At 36.7% G+C, this 21,570-nt stretch overlaps 1 protein-coding gene across 1 annotated transcript in view; it reads left to right on the top strand.

Annotated features, from left to right (window-relative positions):
• DPYD (dihydropyrimidine dehydrogenase) overlaps positions 1-21,570 on the top strand; it is a 334,900-nt gene that overhangs the window by 7,998 nt on the left and 305,332 nt on the right. Inside the window, exon 2 of the mRNA XM_063407573.1 lies at positions 13,539-13,649. Within this exon, the coding sequence (XP_063263643.1) occupies positions 13,539-13,649 (111 nt within the window). The remainder of the gene's footprint in view (positions 1-13,538; positions 13,650-21,570) is intronic.

Genomic DNA, 21,570 nt, shown 5'->3' with positions numbered 1-21,570 from the left:
TTTTAGTTCATTGAAATGGTTGGCCTTTCCAGTTCAACTTGACATCAACAGTGCAAATGGGAGAAGGCAGACATGCTTGCCTGTGACTCTATTTGAAAGCAAATTAAAAAGGTATCTAGGTGATGAATCTAAATATTTCCATTTAGATGGGATGCTAGTCATCAGTTAAAGGCAATCATGGTGTGTTCTGACATTTTAATTTCAGGTTCAAAAACAATTATATATGTAATTAAGGAGCAAAGTGTCCAGGCAGCCAACCTGTCTGATTTACCTCTTGTTGGTGTATGCGTTTTGGTTTTTGTTTTTAATAGAGGTACCTGTGCACACCACTTTGAGACTGAAAGGTGGAAAAATTGAAAGTTTGATGTCAGTTAATGTGTTCTTCCTAAGGACACTCTTCTTTCAAGTATTAGTCACACACCCAATGTCATTAGGTTTAGATTTATCATGGAGATTGGACTCTGTGCCGTTTGCAGAGAGGTTGTTGAGGTACCTAGTTTATTTGTTAATATATTGCTGCATGTTTTCCACGGTTTTTGGTGTGATTTTGTTAACTGTGTTCTGAGAGCCCTTATTTAAATTGGAATATCTGTTGGAGTGAACTGTCCTGGCTGTGTTTTTCTCAGCCAATAAAACATTTGGGCAATGTGGAGAGAATGAAGCAGGCTGCTGTGCAGGAGGTGCATGTCTCCAAGACAGGGATGTTTTGTTGTCTGTGCACTCTGTGCAGGGCTGTCTGCCCAGCCTCGACAGAGGCCCTCGTGCTGCCCAGTTGCATCTCTGTCAGTCGATTAAGGAATGAGAATATTGTGCTCCGAAGGGAGCCCTTTGCACTCTTGTGATGAAAGGACAGGAGGCAGGATGAGCTTCAGAGAGAGGAAGAAAATGCTAATAAATACACAGAGGGATCTACAGGGAAGGAGAAATAAAATATGCACTGAAAGCAAGCTATCGCTGAGTTTAATAATCACAGCATTTTCCTGTCCAGCCGTTGCACTGTTAGCATCTACACTAGCACCTTGCTCATTATGAAATGCTTGGGTTTTCACTGATTGTGAAGGGCATTCTATGAAACCCAACTCTATTCTGCTCTTAACAATAAGCTGACTACCCTTACATCCAGGCATGTCTAGCATCCATGCAAAATTCCAGAATTCATTTGTGAAAGTAGGTAGAAGTGTTAGAATAAGTTATTAAGAATGTAGACCCATAATGGGAGTAAAGAAGATTGGAAGTATAAAGAGAGGTTTTACACCTGGAAGTTATTATAGTTATTTAGATTGAGCGAGAATAATAACCAATTGTTTTCTAAGATGTATGACACATTTATGAAAAACCTTGAAGGATAAATGGATCTTTTTAGTATGCTACTTCCACAAAGGACTCTATGAATAAAATAATAGTGAGAGAACTCTCAGTGGATGCTGAATACTGCTAATTGATGAAATTATTACTTATTACACTGCAACTGAACTCTGCTTAGAAACACTATTTTCAGTATGATTTTTTGAAAATGACAGCTGAAATGTAAGGGGCTTTGTATTGAAAGTGAATAGTGATAATTTTTTGATATCTTTGAAATGAAGGATATTTCAATGACAGTTAAAACTGAAAAAAGTGTTTTTTCTTAAGTGTACAGATCGTGGATTATGACTATGAAAATAAAATTAACTTTTCTGAAATCAATAAAGTAGACGTAATATGGATTTATGAGGCATTTTAAAAATAACTTCAAGTATTCTGTTTATAATAAAGCAGTCAATTATTTTTGTCAGCAGTTTCATATTATGTCACATTTTAAGGTTAAAAATTAGGTTAGTGAGATAAAGTGTAGCCATCATATTAAGGAAAACTCTTAATTCTAAATGAAATCAGTATTGAAAAATACTGCTGATTTACTGCTCAGGGCGAAAATGGGAATGACTACCAGATTTTCCTTGGTTTTCTATTGATGAAATTAGATCCTGCTGTCCTTGGTGTGTCTAGTTAGGTCTATATACTAACTCTCATGGATTGTTATCAGTAATTGGTGTGAGCATCTGTGCTCAAAAGATCACGTGTAGTGTAACATTTTGGAATATAATTACAGGTGAATGTGAGATCTAATTTTAGCCTTATCAAATCTGTTCATCAGTGCCACGATGAACCTCTCTGTTAAATCAACAGATGTAAGAATCAGAGGGACAAAGTGGCCTTGTGCAAATTCATGCCCACACTTGTGTGTGGATGTGTGTGTATGCTACAGGAACATAAGACAGGAGATCAGAGTGGTTCCTAGACTCTGCTTCCATTTTAAAGTTGTGTTTGTTATTGCCCTTTTTTCACTTTCAATTGAAAATGCAAAATTTGAAAGATTTTAGTAAGCATGAACATAGCTTTTCAAAACAGATGGAAGTGAGGAAGTGACAAAAGAGTTGGGAGAAAAAAAAAAGCAAAGAAGATAACCACAACAGAAGCTGTTCTAGAATGTTGGTGATGAAATGCAGAAATAAAATGAATACAGAACAGAAAAAAATGAAAATATTATCTCTTCTCAAAGTATCTGTAGTCTGAGGGAAGTATCAGTAGTCAGCAGTAACCAATACTTTGCTGAAGAGCCAGTACTCTTTTGTTAGGATAGGGTATGCTAAGAAAGAGTTTCTGGAAGCCTGTAGAATAAGAATTGCTTCTTAAGTAAAGCAGAATAGCTTGCATGCTGCTAAATCATGCCACTAGGTGAGGAGATAAGATGAATTGATTTAGGAACCACAAGAAGTATTTAGCACAAAAGCAAAGTTAGATAATTTTTAACTTGCAGTATAATGTTCTTTATGCACTTAATCAATGAGTCCTTAGTGAAAAATACGTAAGAAGTCTTGAGACTTGGGCTAAAAAACCTCTTTTAGTGCTGGAGCAGCATTCTTGTCATGTTTGTTCTCTGGTTTGCTTTTATAAGCTTAGCTGAACAGCTAATCAATTCCACTTCTCATCTTGGTTTGCCTTCCATCCTGTGCAGGGCAAGGCATGAACATGGGCATGGAGGATTTCTTGTTCCAGGGGTGACTGCAGTAATGGTTAGACTATTTTCCAAAAGTGTCTGTTTTTGTAATTATTTGTGACTCTTCCCCAATTTTTTCCTTTTTTCAAATGGAAGCAGGGAGCTCATGTATTTGAATAGAGTAAGTGTGTAAACTTAGGTAGAGTTTCAGGCTGAGAACCTTCATTCTAGAGGCTGCCAGTTGATGTGTGAGTCCAGGAGGCTGAGAGAGAACAAGCATTGCGGTTGTGCACCACTCTCTTTGGTGTTTTGTCACACTCTGCTATGGTGTCCTGCTTGGTGTACTGGCAGCTGTGAATCCCCTCCTCAGGTGCTGTAAGAAGAAGCTTAGTTAGGTGTACAATTTTCAGTCCTGGAGTTAGTCACCTGCCCTGCTTACAAAGCTTCCCTGTCTGTGAATGGTTGCCCTCACTCAGGAAAAGGGAACAAACAATAGCTAAAAGAAGAGCTGACCTGAAGTCGAGTAGAAAGAGCTCAATGTGCCTTGGCAGCATGACTCAACCATATCCTGAGCTGCATCAAAAGAAGTGTGGGCAGCAGGGCAAAGGACGTGATTCTTCCATTATACTCTGCCATTTTGGGACCCCCACCTAGAGTCCTGCACCCAGCTCTGGGGTCCCTAACATAAAAAAGATGTGGACTTTTTAGAGTGAGTCCAGAGGACAGCCAGAAAAATGATCAGAGATCTGGAATACCACTCATCTGAAGACAGGCTGAGAGAGTTGGGGTTGCTCAGAAGAGAAGGCTCAGGAGGGACCTTAGAACAGCCTTTGGCTACCTAAAGAGGGCCTACAAGAAAGCTGGAGTGGGACTTTTTTTCTGCAAGGACATGTTGTGCTAGGCCAAGGCGGATTGGTGTGAAAATGAAAGAGTGGGTTTAGATGAGATGTTAGGAACAAATTCTGTATTGGGAGGGTGTTAGGATCCGATTTAAATGCAGAAAAGTGAAGAAAGCTAAGTCCCTGAGTATAAACTGGAAAGAACTTAGAAGGTTCAAAGTATACCCAAAAATGAGATTAAAACCAAATGAGGTTAGATGTTAGTGCCAATTGATATGTTTTATTTAATAGTAAAAGAGGCAAAGAGAAAAGAAAGCAAGAAAAAGAAAAGAAAAGAAGTGTGGGTGAGGGGTGGGGAGACAGGGAGAGGGTGACGGGGGTTAGGTGGAAGCATATCACCCATCTGAGGGTCCCAGGGACATCTTGTTGCTCTCCTGCATCTGGTCCTCCTGGTGGTGAGAGCCCCCTCCGTGGCTGCCACACACAGGAGGGTATAGAATCCAATGGATTATTGTATGGTGTGGCCAGGTGGGAATGCCCACGTGCCTCCCTTGCAGGGGCCAGTTTGACTTTGTCCCTTGCAACACTGAGGGTGTGTTGCTTCATGCTGCAGTGCTCTGGTGCAGGGTCTGGGGACCCCTTTGGGGGGGCCTTTGGTGGGCTGTGTCACCCCCTCTGCTGTGAAGAAGCATTCCCCCGGGTGAAGGGCTCTCTGCACATCAGATAATTCTTCCCTGTTCAGAAGTCTAACAGCAGAAATGTAATTTTGCATAATAAATAAAAGAATTAGAAAATAATGTCTCTACATACAACACTCTTTAATAAGTATTTAAAAGTAAGTTTTCTCTGTAAGCATGGGACAAAGTATAATAGATCAGAATCCAAATGTTTGCTGGCATTTTTCTAGATTTGGCAGCCTTATCTCATTATTTTATTTTAGAGTATCACCTCTGCCTCTCACCAACATATTCATCACTATTTAATGTCAATAAGATTTGAAAATCAAAACTGTAAGAGTGAAGCAGTCCAAGGAATTTTCTGTATTTCCTATTACCGATATACACTCCACTCTCATCTACAATACGTGAGCTCCTCTATACTTACAGTGTTACTTTTCTTTGCTTAAAGGTGGCAACATTACTGTGTGCTTCTGCAAAAGAAGACAATAACATTTTAAAACAAAAAGGAGAAACTGGCAACAGTTTCCTCTTGCCTTACTTGCATGGGGTGTCAAATTTTGTTGCTTGAAAAGTAGGTGTGGGTTTGGGATTTTTTTCAATTTTCAGACATTTGATAATGTTTTATAATATGACTTCACATATACTCACTGTTTATAGGATACAATTAACAAATCCTTCACACTTCCATTTTATTTCTACATGCTAATTCTTCTTTTTTTCCTTTTTGATTAGGATGCTCTGGTGTATGCACAAAGTTAGTAGAAAATCTATAGTCCCATTGTCAGTTTTGCATTTTACCATTGTATTAAACAGTTCCTACTGAAATTTTTGTACAAGTTTGCACAGTAGTTGCAAAAAGGTAGGTTTACTTGTTACTTCTTCATGTTGCAACAGATTTGGAAAGTCAGTACTGATAGATAGTTGGCATGTTCTTGGAGCAAGTACAAATGTGCACATTTGTTTCAAGCACTGAATGTACTAGATCTTTTGGATGTATATTGTTGCTCTCATCCTTGCACTTCAAAGTCCAATAAATGAACTTTGAAAATCACCTTTTAACAAAGTTTCCAGAACATTGCTTTGCTCAGCTAAAATTAGTTCTGCTGATTTTGCCAATGATTAAACTTAAGCAGTATCAACTTTGCTAATTTCTCTCCTCTGATCAAAAGTTAGTAGGGCATTCACTTGTCATAAACAGACATGTCTCTAGTGCAAGTTTGGGTTTTGCTTAAGGAAACGCTCACAATTGAGGGTCCAATTCAGACATTGAATTATGGGGATACAATGGCCCATTTTTGGTTCTGACAAAGTTTATTTTCAGAGGCAACTGAGCTTGCTTTGTCTTGTGATCTGTTTGTCTTGGAGAAAAATAGAAGTGAGATGTAAATGTATGTGTATGATAACGATTGTTTTTGCTGTGATCCTTTCAATAAATGACTCTCTGTGTGAGTGAGAAGTTACCAAATAACATTTGTATTCCTCATGTAACAGAGCAATTTAATGTGCAAGCATTTGCGACATAGATCAATTTTATACTGAGGAAACCAAAAAGTTCTGATATACCTGTGATGCAAATCTAATATTTTTCTGAAGCTTTAAGTTTTGATTTGTAAAGGAGGAAGATATTTTTGTTAGGAAGATGAAAAAAGGTGACTTTGAGCGCAGTGGGTAGGGCAGACTGGAGACTATTACTTTTAAAGTAACAGCAGTCATGAAGCTAAGAATCAAGGCTGTGACGTGAGTTGCTCTGGATTTTTTTGCACTTACCAATTAGTGGATGATTAAAGACTGTCCAGTTAGGGAGAAAAAAAACTAAAATAGTGATGGTATGTGTACAAGGATAGCTTTACGAAAATTTTAAACCTACATTTGAAGGCTGTAAATTAAGTAATATTTTATTCAGCCAAATGAATACATATAATGAGTTAAACACTGAGTAAGTTGATCAGAGCTGTGCTCAGCTATGTCTTCTCTGAATTTGCTATGTAAAGGCTAATATTTTTGGATATGGTGTTGTTTTATTGTTTATAGTGCAAAAACATGATCTTATCACAGAGTAGGCTGTCCCTGGAGGAGCCTCAGAACTGATCCTGTATTGTGGTGAACTTTGAGCCTGCTTTAGGCTATATGAGATATATATATATATATATATATATATATATATATATATATATATATATGCTTGTGTTAAATGCATGAATTATTCACTGATACTGGTACTACTTGGATACTTCAGTAAAGCCTGGAGGGGTGAGTATTTGCTTTGGTTTTCCCTGTGGGTGTCAAGGTGCTTCTGCAGAGATGAGTTGTGTCAAGGAGGCAGCATGCAGAGTTTCCAGGAGCATAATTTACCACCCAGAGCCCTTCTCATAGAGGAGAGTGGTTGGTATCTATGGGAAACAAGTAACACTTTTTGGGTTTCATTTTAATAAATCTTTTAGAATTTACAGTAATACCTAGCATAAATGCATTGCTGAGTTAGAGAAATCAAGCTCTAATTCTGACAGCTAAGGTAATAGCATGATTATGTAAACTGTGCTTAGGGTTGTGTAATTTTGCTACTTTGTTAATGTGTAATGCATTAACTTTGTTTATGTAACAGAAAGTGCCAGAAGTATAACACACTTTTGTTAACATAGACATATTCATGACTAAGACTTTCCTGACTTTTGTGGGAGTGATTTAGAAAACTGCTCATTTTGTTAAGATGTAGTATTTACATATTGCAGGAAAATCTGAGGACCAAGAAATTGTGTAGTGGTAAAATTGAAAATCCCACTATCTAAGTACCTAGTAATGGATCTAGGACTACACCTCTAGGATACTGGTATGTGAGGAGGGTGTCAGGGTAAATTGTCTTTCTCTAAATATTAGAGGCTATGCAAGGACTGCAAGAAACCAGAAAGGTGTTTGTTCTGCTATCAGCATTTTGTCTTATGGGGAAATTTAAAGCTCTGTGGAAATGTAAAGATGAAGATATAGCACTTAACTGCTCTGTTAAGGGCATATGGCAGTGCACAGGTAGCATATGCTTATCACCAGGTCATCCATTGGCCTTAGTTCTTGCTCTGTTTTAAAACTTGTGTGGCTTGAGCTTGTGTGGCTCAAAGAAGAGATTTGTCTTATGATTAGAAGTTGAGTGCTTCTCCAGCTAGGTTTGAGTTCCCTGTGCTCATATGCACAGCGGGATTTGGGGTCAGGCCTCAGTCCCTTCAGCAGATTGGCTTCTCCATTCCTGGCTCACGAGAGGCTGCTCATGTGTGTATCTGTTTGTCTAGGTAACAGAAAACATACCTGGTAATTTGCAAAAATAATTTCTTGGGGGTTTCCCTTGGATTTTCTTAAGGCTGACCACATTCTTCCCCTGACATTTGTGCTCATTTCACATTTCATCAAGCTTTCTCTGGCCTTTGTTGCTTCACAATTAAACCAGGCCTGAACTACCGTGAAAGCATGGTCTTTTCACCTTTTTGAAATTTTTGCATGAATTAATGAATTCCTGAGATACATTATCAGCCAGGTTACATAAATTGTTTGTAGAGGTTCTCAGCAGTTCTGATCTTCAGTAAGGAAATACACATTTGACACAAGTATCATTTTGTGGGATATTCTGTCATTAATAAGCATATGGGAGAGATTCACAGCATTGTCCTGTATTCTTTCAATAATGCAAAATAACATGGAGCTAGCTTTGGGAAGACACGACACCATAGATACTTACTTTTTGACATCTTGTGTTTATCTTCTAGTGTAACAAACTCTCCTATGACTAAAACTCGCCCTTTCTGATTTGGCAATGAAACTTCATGTAAAATGGGGACTTTACATGGTGTGGAAAGTCCTGCATCTGACTGTAAGTGCTTCATGCAGCTTTCCAAGAGTAGAGTAGATGTAAGAAGTAAAATGTGAATTAGGCAATTCAAATTAGATATTAATGGGAGTTCATGTCTTGGTCATCTTCTTCTACACTGACGTGATTTTTCAAACAAAGTTCCTTATTGCAGGTCATCTAATCTCATGAAAAAGAATATGTTTGAGTTCTTTAGCCTTTGACTGAATAGCAATTATACAATTAGTTTCATGTTCAGATATACTAGAAAATATTAGTAGAAAAGCCCCAGGTATTTGTTTCTGTCAGTGAATTAACACTTACATAGCTTTGAAATTAATTGTTTAGTATGCTCATTACTCTTAGAAAAAATAAATATGTTCTCATTATATTCACTTGGTGAACATATGTATCTTGCAATACATTTAATGTTACTTGCTGTGAGGGAGATTACAACTCTTTTTAAGGAAATTGGGTAGATTAATGGAATGGGGTGGGTTAAATTGCTCTCCACATGCATTCCCTAGCATGCCTGGCCTACTCCCGAATTTTAATTGATGTATATAAAAGTGTTCGGCTGAGGAGGCTCTGTGAAGCAACTGGATTAAATCAGGATATAGCCTGTGTATTGCAGGGGCTGGGCTAGGGAAACGAGCTGTATGCTAAAACAAGGAGACTGACACAGGACCTTGTTTTATGCCCAGTCACAGTCTGCATGTGAACCTGCTGCATTGTCCACAGCTTCACTGTGGGAGCTTCAATTCACTTACTGATCTGTGGTGAACTTCAGGAGGTGTTTTGGGGCTGTTCATAGGAAACTTTCTCAACAAGCTACAGGAAGTCCACAGAATCCTTGAAATGAGCAAATATTTACTTTGTCCTTTTAAGAATTTTACACAGTTTTAATATTACAACTTGTGACAGAGCCTGAAGATGGATTTTCTGATCCTTATTCTGGCTTTGAATGAGCAGTAAAAAAATGAGGATTACTAAGCACTAAATATTCCTGGTACAACTCACTGGTTTCAGTAGGCAGCTCTCCAGAAGAAGAGTGATCTTTACTATTGAATTTTTCTAAATTTATTGTTTTGAATGAGAGATAAAGTCCATGTAACCAGGACACTTTGCTAAGATTGTTACTTTTGGGGAGAAAAAAGAAAAGCCAAAGATTTCACACCATAATGCTTTAAAGAAAAGCTTTGCAAATTTGAATCAATGTCACATAATTTACAAAGATGCTGCTAGACTCACAGGACTTCTTGATGACTGTCTTAAAGTTACTGCAGTTCTACCTGTGTTCTCTAAATCATACTTTTTTCCTTAACAACATCCCCTCTCTGCCTGCCCCCCAGTCTCCACTGGCTTTGGAGCAGTCCCAGTGAGCACAGTGCTTCTATTACTGTATATTTTATTTTGCTGACTATGCACTTAATTAAGAATCACATTTAATTGAAATAGCTTCTTCTGATTTCAGGAAAAGAGTGCCTTTATGAGATGAGAATAAAAATTGTGTGACACTTCTAATGAAATTAAAAGCAAAGTTAAGTGTCTTTAGAAATTTATGTTGCATCACTGCAGAGCATGTGCCAAGCCTGTCTTGATTTACCTGAAAGCGCTGTACCGGAGACAGGACTCCCAACTGGACAGTGTATCCTATCCTGGATGACTGCTGTGAAATCACTTGCTTGGAGTAATATTAATTCAAATTCCTGATAAATGACTCACTGTGATATAACATGCTGTTTTAAACTTTTACAGCCTTTTCATTAATAGATAATAGTGAAAATCAGAGCTAGTATTTTTTGTGTAGACTTCTTAATCATGCCATTTAAAGTAGAAGCTAAGGAATAAACATCTAATGAATAGCTTATGGTAAATTCAATCTCAGAAGCCATGTTGCTGTTGGCACAGATCAACATAACCATCTATCACTAAATTCTCAATATTTAAAAACTGTAGCTATTACTTATACATGCTAGTCATTCTCAATGTACATTACATATGAGTAGTTTATTGCATTTTAGGATACTTGCAACCTAAATCAATATCTATTAGACATAGCAACTATGTTCCTTTGTAGAAGAGGATATATTCTGAGATCGAACCATTCTTCTATATTTTGTAGCTTATAATAATTGTTGTTTTTTAAAAGACCTGATATCATTGTTATGGGTAATAATTAAAGGAATTCCTTAAGGTAATTATATTTGAGGGAGTCATCTGCAAAATATATTGGAGTTCCGTTCCACAGAGGTGGGCTCCTTGGGTTTTTTCCCAAAGTGTAGTCTTCAAATTAATCTATGGAAATGGTGAAGGAAAGTATAACACTTTGGTGATGCCCTGATTCTGCAGGTGTAACTCAACTGTGCATGCTGTGCGTCTGTGCCACGACTCACAACGTCAGCATGGGTTCAGTTCACTGTCTCCTTACTCATAGCCTCATCTCTTTCTTCATCAACAGAGTACCACAATGGATTTCTACTAAAATAAAGTATCTTTATATTCTGATTTGCAGCCATTAATGATAATGGATTTATATCTACTATTAATGAACTAAATGGAGCCAGTTATGTAAAACTGTAAAGATATAATTCATAGGTTCTGCATTACTGTACAAATAGCCTCTTAATGTGAAATTCAAAGTTTATAGTACTTTGAAAAGGGATGCATTATTCACCCACATCCTCTGTTGGGGAACTTGAGTCTTGCCCTTTCAACATTGGAGAGATCAAACAACAGCTCATCCGGCAAGAATGAGTTTTTATGTAGCAGAATAAGCATGGGACTCAGACAAGCAAGATTGCAGGTGCCTAAATAATTCTCCTCACCAATGAATTATTCCCCTGCTCAGATGGACCAGTGTTTTTGAGAGATTTGAGGTCTCAGGTTTCATTTCTTGCATATCCAAGTGGTTTATTTTTGTTTAGTTTTGTGTATTCATTGTTATTTGCAATACATACTCTAGAACTTTCTTCTCCATAATTGTGCACTTACTGGCTGACCCATCCGAATTTATTTGTTAAATTTACTAAATGTCTGAGTAGCCATAAGCTGTGAAAGCCAACCAGGGAACTGAAATGAATAGGGAGAAAACACCCTCAGTAATTTAACTTCTGACAGATCAAATGACTCAAGAGCATTTACATTATTTTCCCATTTAAGCAGTTAACTTCTGAGTTGTTCTTAAACACCTGGGACTTCTATCTGGAGCAGCCACTTTGGTCAGCAGTCAAAGATTTAGGCAGGTAGTATATTATTTATGTAGTGGAAATACAAGCAATTTTTATATTGTATATCTGATTTAGTATTTTCTGTGCCAGTTTTATTTCAGATTTAATTCTGGGACATGCTGTGCTACGTAGTCCTTTTGGATTTCTGCAACTGTTGCGCTTGGAGCCGTGCTCCTGCTGCAGAATTCCAACAGGAGCAAACATATGGGGATTCTTCCGTCCTTGGCTTGCCCCACCATTTGTTCCATGTTTTAAACCAACTGGTGCTGTACCCAGTGGAGTACATCTGTTACGGTTTATTGCTAGAAATTTGCAATTCATTTCAGTTTGCTAAAATAATTATAATATTCATGGCCAAGCATTAAGCAATTACAAAAGAGAGTAGACAAAATTTTGCTGAAGTTTTTATATGATTCAGAACCTACTGCCCAGCTTGGGTAATTTGGGCACTCAACAGTCAGATAATGCTCTGACAGTTGAGTTTGATCATCCTGAGAAATTCAACTATCCACTAAGATATCCCTTATGTGGATGTCCCTGCTCTGTTTTAATTAAAGGCAAAATAAATTGGCATAAATCATCACTGAATGCATTTGGTTGCCATATCTTGCCTGAGGTGCTCATCTGGGGAACACTCTGAACTGGAGCAGAGTCTTTGCTGCTGGGATTGCAGGGGCACATCCAATAACACCCTGTAACTCTTTCTGAAAGTCAACAGCATGCAGGCTGCTAAATAGTCTTTTTTTAATGTTTTACCTCACTTTTTATCTCTCTGCTTCAAGCAAGCTGGGAGTTACTGTGCTGGGCTATGTTGTTGTTTGCAGGTAGAATTTTCAAAGAAGTGAGGTTTCTGGTTTGTGGGAAAATTGCCAATCAGTTCAGAGTAAGGTGTTGAACAGAAAGTGACTCTTTCACATTTAAAATAAAAAGTCCCCATAATCAGCACAATAAAATCTTAATACAAGAGATGACTGTTTCATTTTTATCATTCTCTGAAGCAGATTTTTTAAATTAGGAAGAACCACAATATAATATTCATAACCCCATCACACTCCTCATGTTTCTGTAAGTCAGTCTCGCACATCTTTGACATATAGTAACAGAATAAACACACACTACTTACTACAGTGGAGACATGTAGTGCTTAAGCCAAAGCTTTTTTATAGGTAGACTTGCAAACTAATTCTAGAAGTTACAACCAACAATGTGCCTGTTTTTGTTCTCCATCACAGACCTGAGTCTGGATCTGTCTCTTGGATGCCTTTCACACTAATCTCTTGAAATAAACGAGGTCACTTTTGCTATAGAAATCTGTTACTTCCCTGATTTGAAAAAGAGTTTTGGTTCCAAAACTCAGATTTAATTTGTTGAGTTTCACTAGGATAGTGAAAGACATTGCAAACTTCATTCTGCCTCTGTTGTCAGACCACCACTATGACTTAAGAGCATGGCTGTGTTCCTGAGATTGTGTTCTTGCAAATAAAAGCATTTTAAGATGAATGTCTTAACTCATCAGCTCTCTAGGCTTACAAGTAGATGATCTTGATGGAGAAGTTGGAGTTTATACTGAATTGATGAAACAATCAGAAACAACCCAGATCTTTAAAAATATTTTTGCTTGTTTTGCTCTACAAGTGTTACTTGGAGTGATACAGTGAAGCAGAACTATGTGTTTCTATATGCTATACATAAAAAATATCTGGGATTGGAAGCCATTATTAAAGCTACTAAATATAATTCTGTTTCCTAGTGATCCTAGAGATGTCTTTAAATATTCATTTAAAATAATGTCTTTAAATCATCTAAGTGGCATGGACAATACAAATCTAAACAAATTAGTATGGAGTTGGGCTATAATGTTGAATAATTGCATTTGGTTTTACCTAGCACTGTAAATAAGCGTGTAAAGTGTGCTCTAAGAGGCTTTGGACCTTTATAGAAATTTTAATCTATATTTTAATGTCTTTTGTTCTTTTTCTACAGAATATTCTGGCTTTAAATCCCCGAAAACAAACACATGCAACTCTTCATTCAACTGCAGCAAAGAAACAAGTCAAGAAGCAATGGAAAAGGAATTCTGACAAAAACTGTTCAGTAAGTGCACATTTATCATTGCATCTGGAACATGTTTATCATCGCATCTGGAACAATCATTGAGGCTGAAATCACAGCTGTGGGAGAAATAAATTAAGAGTTTCTTGTGTTATTCAGTAGCTGCATTTGGTTTCTAGTTTGTTCCTGTAGATACAAAGTTGCTTTCTGATGAGCCGTTTACTTTTCAGAACCTATTGCACTCCATACTTTCTTCATTTTTGGGGATTTTAGTAAGTGTTTGATGCAACTGGTTGTGCCTTTTCTTATGGAGTCTGATTCCTATCAAGTATTGCACCCTGAGCCACGCTGAGCCCCTTGATTTCCCTGGGTAGCCTCTTCTGCCACTTCCTCCTTTTCTTTCTATTTTCCAAGAGTCACACTGGGCAGAGCAGCACTTCACTATCCTTTCTGAGACTTTTAAAGCTAATTTTATTTTGCTACAGAAATAGGGGAACATATTATATGTATCTATTTTATATATAAATACATAAAGCTTAGATTAAAACATGACTCTAGATTTTAAATTTTGTGTATTGTATTTTTCAGGAAATAGTTGTTTTTGAAATAAATATTTTCTTGCTGTAAACCATCTATGCACTTCTGTATTTCTGCCATTAGATATCATCATTTTCTCTCTAGGTATTTGAATTCCTAGTCTCAGTGTGATATTATTTGACTAATCCTATCAGACTTTTTTTGACTCTTTGATCTCTCATCTGATTAGATGGTTTGTAGTGTTTTTACTGTCTTCCTACAGGTTGTCTTAAATAATCCTCTAAATTCAGGCACCTTTTCAGTAGAGTACTAGTTCCCTCATGGGTATAATGATATTGACGTCCTTTCATAGTTTTGTCAAAAGACCTTCTCCCATTTAAAAGGAAAATTCAGGTAGGAAGTTGATTTTGTTTTTAATAAAAATATGTCATCCAAAACCCAACAAAACACAAAGTCAACCAAAAATGCCACAAAGTTCCTCAGTTTCTTAAAGTCACAAAATCCAGTATGAACAACAAACACTTGCTGGGAGGACCAACCCTGTATATCCTTAATATTTCAGCAATGCTCTTAGTACAGTTTCCTGTTTTATAGTATTGATTATAGGAATCTCTTTCTTGCTTTCCAAATTCACAAACTTGGATGATTATTTTGGGATGTCTGATGCAGATATTGCCCACAACTGTCTGTTCCTGCTGCAGAGAATGTTGGGCAGCTGCAGTTTACATTGTCATGTTTTCAGGTGACCTGAAATCAATACCGGGCTATAAACTCTGATTTCAGAAGCTGTTAGGAAGCTCAGGTGTCCATGCAGCAGGGCAGCTGGCTATCAGTGTAGTAACCTAATTAGCTGTTCCAGTGTAAATTATCCTGGTTAGTTAAACTGTAACATTCACAGAAATGTTTTACTAATGGGTGTGTTAACACACATTTCCTAAAGCATCTAGGCTTTTAAATCACTCTTTGTTATCCCTGAGCTGTTCTCCATATCAACCTTGCTTGGTGTTTGTATTCAGTTTACTCACAAAGTATTTGATATTTGCTGTTGATTTTGAAAGTGCATGGTTCTTTAGAAATCGTCTCTCTTCCCGTGTTCCTGCTGTTAGGGGTATGTGTGTACCTCATGGTGTCTCAAATATTCCTGGATTCCCAAGGTCTGAGCTTCTTGGGCTGTGCGAACACCATGGATTTGGGTTCATTTCCAGCTTATGTGCCTTGTCTGGATTTTCAGTTGAAAGAAATTCTGAACATTGTCAAATATTGCAGGATGATGTTTTAGCATGGGCTTACAGTCTACTAAGCTACTTGGTTTAATAGTTCTGCAATACTGCTTGGAGATCTGTGCAGTTATTAGCACCCTGCCCTGACAGGAATCTGCTCATGGGGTACAGTTTACAGGACTCAAAGTTAGAAAGAAACAAATGTGTACATGGGCAGATATAACTACTTCCATCACAGATAGTTTTAATACTGCATTATTATGTATTATTTGGTAGAAACATCATATAATTTGGTTTGCAAGCTCTTAGAAGAAATGTAAAGTGCTAGGAGGAACTATAAAGGGATATTCCTTAATTTTAGATGGGTAATGATCCTGGTTTGTAAAACTGACAAACTTTTCTTCACTCACAGATCTGTAGCTTACTCTTACTGTGTAAGATTTACTTCATAGCTTCCTACAGCAGAAAAAGCCCTGAAAAATAAAAAAAATCAAATATTTGTCTGGTCTCCCATTACATAAAAGACATCAGTAAAATATGAGACCTTTTACATTCTCCAGATCATTTTTGTTGAGTGATTTTATTAGAAAAAATAAAATGGTTGAATCCTTTCCTTGCCTCCTTAAATTAAGAATGCTAATGTAGAAAAGGATTAATTGAACATAGTTTTCTGTTTTGGTCTAAAGAGCCACTGGCGATAATGTTTAGGCCTGCTAATGAATAGATCAAGCTCCATTTGAAGTCCATATGAACCTGATTTGTTTCCATTTCCTTAAAATCTGAATTTGGCTTTTAGCTTTGGATTCTTTTAATGCTTTTCTGATGCTGCCTTTGCAGAACTACTGTTGAAAGGAAGGTGGGAGTATGAAAATACAAAACTAATTAAATTAACAGCCCTCAAAACTCTGAACAAAAGCTGCATCTGCTGAGGCATGCACACAGTGACTTTGTAATGTCTAATACACTTCCAGATGGCAGACTTACATATTTCTTCAGAATAATTACACAAGTGAAATTTTAACTCCTAGCTTGCTCTGAGAGACTTTGGGTTGCCCATTTAATGAGTTCTGAAGTGGAAAGGGAATGTCACTATCTTTCCTCAGCACTGGAAAAGCATTCTCCTAAAGGAAGGTTCAATTATGCTTTCAATGAGTGCTATTGTTTATTTACTATGTTAGCAACCAAGTGTTGTAGTAAAAATTATTTATAGCTGTAGGTGCAAGATTAGTCAGCTCTCCTTCAGAAATTTTAACTCAGAGATTTGTATCAGAGTAGGAAAACTCTTTATTGCTGTGTCACTGTCAGTAACAGTGTCAGACTTAAGCATTAACACTCTTGTTTCTTATGAGTCATGCTGAAAAGGGGTAGAAACGGATGCCTCTAGTTATCTGGGAGAACAAAGATTTCTGTTGTCCAGAAAAAAATAGAAGTAGAAGAGTTTCAAAATGGCTACTGTAATAGTGAGCATTAATGAAGAGTGCAAAATTTAGGTCACATTAGATAATCAATTTACAGATAAAACAAAAGCAAAGGGATCAACTGTGAAACTGTGAGGATTAGCTTTGATTTCAGGTCTTTCCGAAGTAGTTCAGGATTTTTCAGACTTCAGATTTAATATTTGTGGTTTCCAGCTCTTACCTACATTTAGATCACTAACTAAGGGGGCACACATTTTGTGCATTTGCATTGCACCCAGCATGCTGCTTTCCTTGCTTTATGAATAGGGTTTCTAAGCATTATGGGATGAGTTTTGTTTTACCTTGTACACGTGCAGGTTTGTAATTAAATTAAAATTGACCTCCACAAGTTTTATAAATTGACTTGTCACAGGAGAATTCAGTGGGGTATTTTAGTCCAGCCTTCTTTTTGGTAATGAAATCTTGTAGTTACCTGCTTAAGGATAGGTGAGAATTTGATATAGATCCACCTATGTATTCAGATTTTCTTCAGTTTCTGCATTTAGAAAGAATTGTAACATTTTCTCCAGATGGAAATACTGGAAGTATTTCAACACGACAAGAAGGTGAAAAGGAAATGGGGTTTAAATTGGTTTGTAGCTAATTGCCATAGCCAGTAATAGTATTGATTTTCTGGCAGGAGTAGCATTGTTCTTTGTCCTTACGTGTGCTAAGCCTGATCAGCATTGTGCAAAAAGAGCTTTTCTTCCATGAACAAAATAATTTTGATGCTCACCTGTTTTTCTTTTGGGGTTTTTTCCCTTTTTTTCTTCTTTTTTTTTTTTTTTTTTTTTCATTTTGGTAAGGGCTGACTTTGAGAAAGAGACTTTAATTGTACTATAATTCTTTCCAGCCATTAGAGAAAACTAAATTCTTCACCTTGTCATTTTCTGTGCAACATTAAGTTGCAACTACCAGATTGCTTTGTGCTAATGATGGAGCACGAGATCTGCAATTCATTGATAGGGCTCTTGTTTCTCTTTACATTCAGAGGCCAAAGGTACTCCCTTAAAACAGTAGTATTAAGAGCTTGCTAAAACTTCAAACTGCTTTTCACTTTGATAGTATTTCTGTGGCTGTCACTGCTATATATAAACTGTATAAAGAAATTATTTAAAAAAAGGTATGTACCTCTTGATGTACAAATGTCCAAGCTTGCATAGAAAAATCTGTAAACAAGATGATCTTCCTCTGCTATAATCAGTGTGTTACTCTAAGTATTGACTTCCAGTGAGGTGGAAAAAGTTCACATGATTTTTGTGCCTAGTCATGTATCATGCTTACAGAATAATCAAATTAGCATTTCACAAATAACTGATGGATTGAAGCAGAAATAGTGCAATTTGCAAACAAGTTGATATGAAATCCAGTACACCGAAGGCCTGAAATCAGGAACCTTAATGAATAAATGCCTTTTCAGTCAATAATTTGTCCATTTCTAGACATGTATTGATGAAAGATTCCATATTTATAAATAAAAAATAATCCCAGATATTGTAAAATAGAGAACACTCATTAAAGGAAATCAACTCAATTATATTTATAATCTAAACGTATAGTTTACCTTTGCAAATATTTATTTTTGTCTTCATTGCATATGAATATGCAAGTTTAGCTCTTTTCTGAATGGGTATACAATGGCAGATGTCTCTCTAATCGCTGCTCTATTCAAACATTAATTGGTAGAACATATGTAGAATTCTACTAGTCTGAATAGGTATAGGATAGCAGCAGTCTTTTTAATCACATCACTATTCAACCACTAATTGGTGTGATGATTAAGGGACATTAGAGGGAGCACTTTGACATCTGATTCTTTGAACTGATGTCTGCTCGAGCTGTGCCGAATTCATCATGGCCAGACTGATTTCTTAAATAAAACGCTCTCATTCCCAAATGTGGAAAATATTGCATTAGGATCTATTGAGGTGATTAGGGAATTTGAGAACGATTCTTTTATTTAAGTAGTGATTGACTGTATATGCACAAACTATTTGTATGAATAATACATGTGTTACTGAGTATCAGAAAGAGCTGAGAAGTAACATCAAGAGATTTTCTCTTTTCTCATAGTGTCAATAATTAAATATTAATACACATTTTAAAATGTACCAGTTTAATCATTTAGCAGTCAAATTCCTACTCATGCATTTTTTAGATTAACTAATTACTCTGCATTTTCTCTTATCGATAGCATATGCTGGCATTTATAGCCCTTTCACTGGAATAAAGTGGTTTACATGTTTATATATGATGTTGCTTATACTTGCTCTAAGAAATGCATATTATGAATTTCCTTGAATTTTGTGTTTTATATTAGTTTCAATATCTTAAGGTGTTTTCATTAGAATATCTCAATAGCTCCTAACTTGCCTGAATGCAACAAATTAGTGGGTTTATGCACATTTTCTGTGTATTAAATTGCAGATACCAGGTAAAGGCAAGTTGTGCCAAATGCTTTCTTAGTACTGTGCAAAAGGTTCCTTCTCACCCTGTGCCTCCTCTGGAATGCTGTGCAAAACCTCTCACCTTTTAACTGCTGCTGTTCGGAGTTCTTCAGGTTTGGTGTTCCTCTGATTTGTTGTTGGATGGTTCCTCTTCTATAGAGCAGCATTCACCATTTCGTGAGCAGCATTTAGTTCCAGGTGTGTTTCCGATCTTAACCATTTCAAAACTGAAGTGCTTGGGGCAGATTCTTTAGTTTTGCACATACTTATATGACAAAATGAAAAATGCTTGTCTGCTTAGAGTGCGGAATTCTAGGTAAGTCCAACTCATTCCCCTTGGTTAAAGCTGAGCAAATCAGAGTAGAGATAGGATCAGAAACCATCTTCACTGTCAACTTTCAACTTCTGCTTAGTATTATATTCTTTCAGATGTGGATTTCTGTATACGTTCCTGTGGTTACTGGAAAGGTAAGGGTTCCTTCTTACACTTTTTTTTTGCAAAACAGAAAAAAATATCAAGACTAGCTTCTCTTTCTTCAAACCTTTTACTCCCACCTTTTTTTTTTTCTTTTGTAAGCTATTGCCTATGCTGAAAACAAGATTGCTCTTTCCTCTACTAGATTTCCCTCTTCTACAGTTGAGGCCCCTCTCCATTTTGTTTAGAAATGGTCATGAGCTTTAGGTTGAGAAATTGTAAGTGTTTGTACACTGTTTCTTGGAGAATCCTGTGCCATTGTTAGCCTGTTAGTAATTACTCACTTCAGATCTATTTATAGTATCTAAGTCCTGGGTGACACCTGCTCAGTAGAAGTGAAAGGAGCTGGGAGACCAATTTTAGCATGAAGGAAGCAGGATAGCTTGCTAAATGTTGTATTTTAAGCAGGACTTGTAGTACTGTCCAATATTACATTGCGCTGAAGTGTTCATTACAAGACCCTACTTGTAAATTGCAACTTTGCCATGTATTTGGACAAAATTTTTGAGTACCAGTCCATTACTTCTTTTATGCATATCAAAAATGCAGTCATATGCAACATAAAAAGATTTGCTTGATTTAAGTATGAATGAATAGGGCTGGCAGAAAAAGCAATGTCTTTTAAAAAGTCATGGTAGTGTTATATTTAAAAAAAAAACCACATCCGCATGCTTTGAAGCAAGGAAGTGTAACAGACTGGAGATTGCAAAATTATCTTAATACAACCGAACTGTCCAGAAGCTTTAAAAACCTTCTCTTGGTCAGATTCTGTGGCATTGTTATTTTCACAATGTACAGTTCTCAGGTGCAGAGCAGGTAAATGCATTTTCATTTACAATATTGATTGTTCTATACTTACAGTAGTGTCCTGGTTTCAGGAACTCCTACATATTTGATGGTGAATCTCAGGAATTATTTGAGATTTTCAACATTGTTATAAAACTTTGTTGTTTTATAAACTGATACATTGTTTGAATATAGTGTTGAAAATAGACGTAGTTTCCCACTGAGGATCAGTGATCAGAAATAATCTTTTGGGGATTCTTCAGTATGCAGAGATGCGAGGGACTCCTTGTTGAGGCATATTCCCTCACAAGTCTTTCTATGTCCCTGTTCCAGCAGTTCCAGCTGTCTTTAGAAAGTTACACATATTTTCTGCAGTTATTTCTTCTATCCCCAGTCACTCCTGATTCATCAGCAATTATTTGGAGCATTCACTCCGCAGAACTTTCTTTTCTCCTCTACTGCTGAGAACAGGATTACAATGTTGCTTAGTTGCTAACTGAGCTGGAAGATGTTTTCTTCTGTAAAGCTGAGGATCCTGCCATGTGTGTTCCTTTTGAAAACTGTCAAGTTGGAGTTCACGTCTTTGTTTTTTTCCTTAAAAAATAAGCTGAAATATTGTTATTTATGTAGCATGTGAGAGGATTGTTGATTGCTGAATCAAATACATAAATTAAGAAGCATCCAAATGACTTTCCTGTATAAGTGCTTTTAAGGATATACACCAGTCAGAAAAGACTGGTAAAGTTTTTTAGGTTAATAATGCAATAAGTGGTAAATAAAAAGCAAGTGTGAAACTGAACTTTTATGATTAACATTATGACAGTAGAAACCATTAGTACAGTAATTTTTTCCAATTAACCAAGTCACTGAGGTCTTGGGTGAATCATGAGTCATCTTCATTTGGGTTATTTTTTGGTGATAGAAAACAACCTCGGGGTTGTTTTTCAGTTAGTTGCACACTCACTGGATATTTTTTAAATCTAGTCTACATGCTGTGGAATACTTGGAGGAAAAAAAAGTTTATTCTAGATTTGCCACATC

This window comes from Prinia subflava, chromosome 10 (genome assembly GCF_021018805.1).
Source record: "Prinia subflava isolate CZ2003 ecotype Zambia chromosome 10, Cam_Psub_1.2, whole genome shotgun sequence".
NCBI lineage: Eukaryota > Metazoa > Chordata > Aves > Passeriformes > Cisticolidae > Prinia > Prinia subflava.
This window is presented reverse-complemented; position numbering and strand designations above follow the sequence as displayed.